Source organism: Peromyscus maniculatus, chromosome 23, assembly GCF_049852395.1.
Source record: "Peromyscus maniculatus bairdii isolate BWxNUB_F1_BW_parent chromosome 23, HU_Pman_BW_mat_3.1, whole genome shotgun sequence".
NCBI lineage: Eukaryota > Metazoa > Chordata > Mammalia > Rodentia > Cricetidae > Peromyscus > Peromyscus maniculatus.
Genome location: NC_134874.1, coordinates 29,757,619 through 29,763,618, shown reverse-complemented (window position 1 = coordinate 29,763,618; position 6,000 = coordinate 29,757,619). Strand labels below are relative to the sequence as shown.

The 6,000-nt window shown below is 49.1% G+C and overlaps 1 protein-coding gene across 2 annotated transcripts in view; it reads left to right on the top strand.

Moving 5' to 3' along the window:
- Window positions 1–1,092: 1,092 nt before the first annotated feature.
- The window catches only part of LOC121825494 (paired immunoglobulin-like type 2 receptor alpha), a 47,778-nt gene continuing 42,870 nt past the window's right edge, over window positions 1,093–6,000 (top strand). The window contains exons 1-2 of one of the 2 annotated variants that reach the window (XM_076560275.1): window positions 1,093–1,656; window positions 1,973–2,374. In XM_076560275.1, the coding sequence (XP_076416390.1) occupies window positions 1,569–1,656; window positions 1,973–2,374 (490 nt within the window). In that variant the 5' untranslated portion in view covers window positions 1,093–1,568. The remainder of the gene's footprint in view (window positions 1,657–1,972; window positions 2,375–6,000) is intronic. The other variant, XM_076560276.1, reaches the window with a different exon arrangement.

Sequence of the window (6,000 nt, the reverse complement as noted above, 5' to 3'; positions counted from 1 at the left end):
TCGCCCTCTCTCCTGACTACCACTTGGGCCAACTCATCCCAAAGGATCTGTGCTCAGCGTCTCCAAGGGCAGGATGAATGGATATAGAAATGTGTCCATGTTTAGCTGGCTATGAGGCCATAATAATGAGGTCATGATCCATGAGAGCCTCGGTCAAGGGACCAGAGGGCCATGGGGACTGTGAGGAAGGCAGAGACAGCAGATGTGACAGAGGCGCCTGCACTGCCCCCTGCAGGGAAGCATGGAGAAGGCAATCAGTGCAGGAATCTAAGGAAATGGGAAGTCACCTCTGCACATGTCACTCAGGGAAAATGATGCCACTTCCTCTGGTACAAACTTGTCTCCCACAGAGCTGATGGAACCAAGTCATGAGGAAGGATAGGATGACCCTCCTACAGAACCAGCCCTGCGGCCACCACAGCCTCTGCCCCCACCTCTCACACTTCCACCCCAGTCACTGGTCAGCTGCGTCCACTCTCGGAGTCATCTCAGAGGATATGTCATGAGTGAGGCGTTACTGCTCTGAACCTTCTTTGCCCACTTCATCCAAAGAAGGTTAGAACAGCCACAGCTAGAGGGAGTCACTCAAGTGCTTTGGGGGAACAGCGTTCTTGGAGTCCAGCAACAGATTCCTGGTTATTGAGGAAAGTTCAGAGGCTGCACAAAGCAGACAGACCTGAAGTCTGTGTGGAGTGGAGGACTACAAGTCCTTGATGGGATGAAGTCCAGTCAACCTGCCATGTGGCAGTCATGTGACATGTGCCAGGGCTTCTCTGATCCATGGCATCCTCTTCTGAGGTGTGTGAAGGTTGGTAGGATGTAGAAAGGCTCCTTCAGAAACTGGAGCAGCTTTGGAGTCACTGTCTAGGGGAGGGAGACAATCACCCAGGAAGCCCAGGGCAGTTACAGACTCGGCAGCAGCGAGCAGGCCAGGGCAAGAGTGTCCACTGGACCTTGGTTCTGCAGGGTGCTTTGAAGAGTCTCTGAAGGACAAGAAGAGGACAAAGAGCAGATGGTGGTGGAGACACCAAGCTAGGGCTGGGGACGCAATGTGTTTCCTCATCACCTCCATCCTCGCTGTATCTGAAGTGAGCAGAAACTGAATACATCTGTGCCTGAGGTTGTTAGAGAGACAAACAGACAGACAACCAGCATGATCAGAGACACTATGAGAAATAGATGAGGAGGGGGAGGGCAGGAGTGGAGGAAATCTGGAGGTGAGGAAACAGTGATTACAAACCACATGAGAAATGGACAAGACTGGATAAGACAGGGGAAGAGAGCCCATCATACAGAGGCCAGTTCCATATCTTCCAGCTAAAAATGGGGGCTGGGTTAAAGGGCCCGGCCATCCTGTCAGTGACCACAGGGCGGATCTTCTGCAGCATGGGAAAGAAGAAGCCAGAAAGATGAAGGAAGTTGTTAGTCAAAAAAAGGTGGAGATGGGGAGGTCCTGCCCCACTCTGTCCTCCACATGAGAAGGCCCTTGTGTTGTGTGCCCCTTTACCCCGATTCTTCCTGACTCCTGAGCACCCCAGGGTCCGTGCACAGGGCTCCTCTCCTGCCTGATGGCTCTGCTGGTCTCACTTCCGGGAGGGAATCAGGCCATGACTTGGATCCTGCTTCTGCTGATGTCAGCTGCTTGTCTGCAAGCTGGTGAGTGGTGGGGACCTTGTTAGCAGGGACTCTGCCCTAACCACAGGAGGGGCCAGTGGGGCTGGGAAGAGCAGGCTGTCATGTGGACAGGGGTCTGCTAGAGGAGCCAGCCAGTGCTCTGTGCCACAAGAGAGAGCTCATCCTCAGAGTGGGTCCAGCCCAACACATCCTTGTCTGTCCTGTCTTATATGGGGCAGTGGGACACAGGGACAGTGCTGCCCTGTGCCCCACACCTGCCTGTGGATGAGGGTCAGGAAGCTCTGGGTTGTCCTTCACATCCACTGCAGAGTCTTTAGATTCTCCTCCTCTTTCCCAGGTAACTCAGCAGGATTCAACAAAGAAAATGTCATTTGGGTCAACCAACCAGCATGCCTTTCTGGTGTCCAGGGTGGCTACATCGATATCCCCTTCTCCTTCTACTTTCCCTGGGAGTTGGCAGAGGATCCACAGATGAGGATTCTCTGGAGATGGAAGCACTTCCATGGTGAATATATCTACAACTCCTTCTCGGGGTTCATACATGAGCATTTCAAGAACCGTCTCATCCTGAACTGGACACAGCCTCAGACATCCGGAGTCCTCAGAATCCTGGACTTGAAGGAGAAGGACCACACAGCGTACTTCTGCCGAGTTCATCTGAACACAAAAGAAGGCATGAAGGAGTTTCAGTCCATTCCTGGGACCAACCTCACCATCACCCATCGTAAGCACATCCCAGGTCAGGCCCTGGTGACCCTGGCTTCCTTGTACCACAGATGTCATTAGAGATCCTACACTTCTGTCCCTTCCCACAGACTCCTCTCGTGTGTTCTGTCCCCTCCCCAGAGCTCTGACAACTCCACCTTTCCTCTTCCCCACAACCATCCCCAAGCCTTAGCTGCTCTCTCTGAGCTGCCCCTCATTGCCCTCAGATCCACCCCACCCCAGCCTCAGCTCTTCCCAGATGGCCCAGTCTCCTGCTCCTTTCTCCAAACTGACTACCGCCCTGCCCACCCCACCCTCGTTGACACAAATCCATGTGGATCTGGCCTCTCCAGGATCGAGCAGCCTTCACCTGGTCCTGTGTCAGGGTCTCCGTTAGATCTAGACTTTACACCATATCTCGTGCCTTCCATAGTAAGTGCCTTCTGGTCCCGTGAACCCCTCCTCCTCTGGGTCCCCCAATTCACCAGTCTCTAGGACACATTCCTCATGGCTCCCTGCCCCAGTTTCTTTTTTCCCTCCCTCATTTCCCTCTTCCCCTCCTTCCTCCCCATCCGCCATCTTCCCACACAGACCCTCATGTTCTCACCATGATCAGGTTCTCTGGTCACTTCTCCTCCTCCATGGCATCTGTAACTGCAGCTTCCACACAGAGTGCACACAGGCCCAGCCTAGTCACTGTGTGGACATTACACCAGCCACCTGTCACCACTGCTGGGCACTGTCATGGTCATTGTACAGAGAGAGACAGGGAGACCAGCAGAATTCAACCCTTGCCCAAGGTCATGCTGGTGAGGAACAGGCCTAGAAAGGGACCCTTTACCTCCAAACAGCTGTCAACCAGTAGACACATGGCCTCTGTGGAGTTCACACTATTGCTTGCCTGCCTTATATCTTGATTTTGTGGAGCATGTTTATATGGTGTGAGTATGCGTGTGTGGGTTCGTGTGTGTGTGTGTGTGTGTGTGTGTGTGTATGTTGTATTACATGTACCATATTTTTGTACATGGGAAAACCAGAGAGGTGGACATTGGGGGTCCTCCTGTAAGACCTCCCTCATTCCCTAGAGGCAGGGTCTCTCACTGACCTGGAGCTCACTGTTTACAGCTGGCTGATGGGCTACGAAGCATTATTGATCCTCCATCTCCAGTGTTGTGGTTACAAGTGTTTTCATGGCCTGTCTTACAAATAATGTGTATGACATACGAGGAAGGAAAGCCCAAGGTTAACATCTGGCACACACACAAACACACACACACAGACACACATATGTACACACATTCATGCATGTATGTGCAAAAATTTAATAAAAATACATTTTTAGAAAATAAATTATAAAATTAATAGTCAAACAACAATCATCATTAATTACATTGCCAATTCTCAGCAGTGCAGGTGATAAGTGGGTTTGGCCCTTCCAGGTTAGACCCTCCTCCCCTGGCAATCCATGCCTCATCTTAACCCTGTGCTGGTTCAGGATAAACACCACAGGCAGAACTGACAGGCACCTTACATCTCCATTTCCTGTGTCTCCTACAAGTTTCCCTAAATGGCTTCTCTTCTTCCACCTCCTCCCTCTTCCTCCTTTCCTAATGTCTCCAGCCTTGGTGATAATCTGTTAGGCACTTGTAGAACAATCAATCTAAGGCAGCCATGCCTTTCTCTGCTTCAGGCAGACACACCATGTTTTTCTTCCTTTAGCAGAACTTCAGATGGTCCCCAAGGTCACACGCACACTAGACAAGGGCTCTGCCACTGAGTTACACCTCACTTCCACTGTGACTTCTTCCATCGGTATTTTTAAAATTAATTAACTACTGAATATTCCAGCCCATTGTTTTTAAAATATTAAAATTAATGATAAAAAGACATTTTTATTTTATTTCCATTTTTTTTAAAGACAGAATCACCTGTATTCTAGGCTGGTCTCAAACCTACTAGATAGCTAAGGATGACCTTGAACTTCTGACTCTACTGCCTCCACTTGCCAAGTGCTGGGATCACAAGGGTGTGTGACCACTCCTGTGTGCAGCACTTGAGATGGACTCAGGGCCTCAAGCACCCTAGGCAAGCACTCTACCACTGAGCTGCATGCACAGCCCTCAAAAGAAATGTTTTATCCATGCAAAATATCCTCATTTAGGGCAAAGATATCACACCCAGAGAAAAATGTGCAACAAGTATTGAAAAGAACCCTGTGATTGGCTTATTAATTCTCTTTCCATAATTTCATATTTGTAGCCAATTCAATAGTACTCTGCTTTGCAATTTTCTCTTGGTGTCTAAGCAAAAAGACCTCAGATGATCTCTCTCTCTCTCTCTCTCTCTCTCTCTCTCTCTCTCTCTCTCTCTCTCTCTCTCTGTATTTCTCTGGGCTGAACTCACCAATGCTCTAGGCCAGCTGGCAGTGAACCCCAGGGCTCTGCCTGTCTTCCCCCTGAAGTGCTGGATTACAAGTGCATGGCAACACACACAGGTCCCTGGGGATGCAATTCAGGACTTTGTGATCCAGAGGTGTCCTAGTTCAAGTTTCTACTGCTGTGAAAAAAAACACCATAACCAAAGAACTTGGGATGGAAAAGGTTTATTTGGCTTACACATCCCAGTCACGTTCCATCATCAAGGGGAGTCAGAGCAGGAATTCCAAGCAGGAACCTGGAAGCAGGAACTGAGGCAGAAGCCATGGAGGGGTGCTGCTCACTGGCTTGCTTTCCATGGCTTGCTCAGCCTGCTTGGATTATAGCATCCAGGACCTCTGCCCTGACATGGTACCACCCACAGTGAGCTGGGCCTCCCACACCAATCACCAATCAGGAAAATGTCCTACAGACGTGCCTATGGGCAATGATGGAGGCCTTTTCTCAGTTGAGGTTCCTCTTCCCAGATAACTACAGCTTGTGTCACATTGACAAAATAACTAACCAGGACACAAGGCCGGTACTTGAGGACTGAGGCATCTCCTCGGTGCTGACCTGTCGTTTCCTCCCTCAGGACACACTTTCCTAGTGTCTGACTTTGTCCTTGTCAATGGCTGATGAGACTGTTCCCGTCTGTGTTAGTATTCTACCACTGTACTTCCAACACCTTTGTTTTTTGCTTTGTTCTTTTGGGACATTCTGGGAGAGAAGGTAATATATATGTATACATCAATGTGTGCGTGCACATCTGGTACTGAATAGTGATGGTGGCTGCTACACAGAATGAATGTGCTGTGAGTCACTGAGCTGTATATTGCAGAGTTCAAATGATATACCTTATATTACATACATTTATACCAACAAAAATGAAATTTTTTGCAACAAGGACTCACTATGTAGCCTTAGATGGCCTGGAAGTTGCTATGTAGACTTGACAAGCCTTGAGCTCATAAAGATCTGTTTTGGTGCATGTCTTGGATGTCACTCTGTAGACCAGACTAACCTCTAACATACAGAGATTCGCTAGCTCTGCCTTTAGAGTGCTGGGATTAAAGGCTGGTACCACCACCTGCCAGCCAAGGTGACCTTTCTTTTTTTAAAATATTTATTTATTTATTATGTATACAGCCTTATGTCTGCATGTATGCCAGAAGAGGACACCATATCTCATTATAGATCATTGTGATATATGTAGTTTCAGGAGTTGAACTCAGGACCTCTTGAA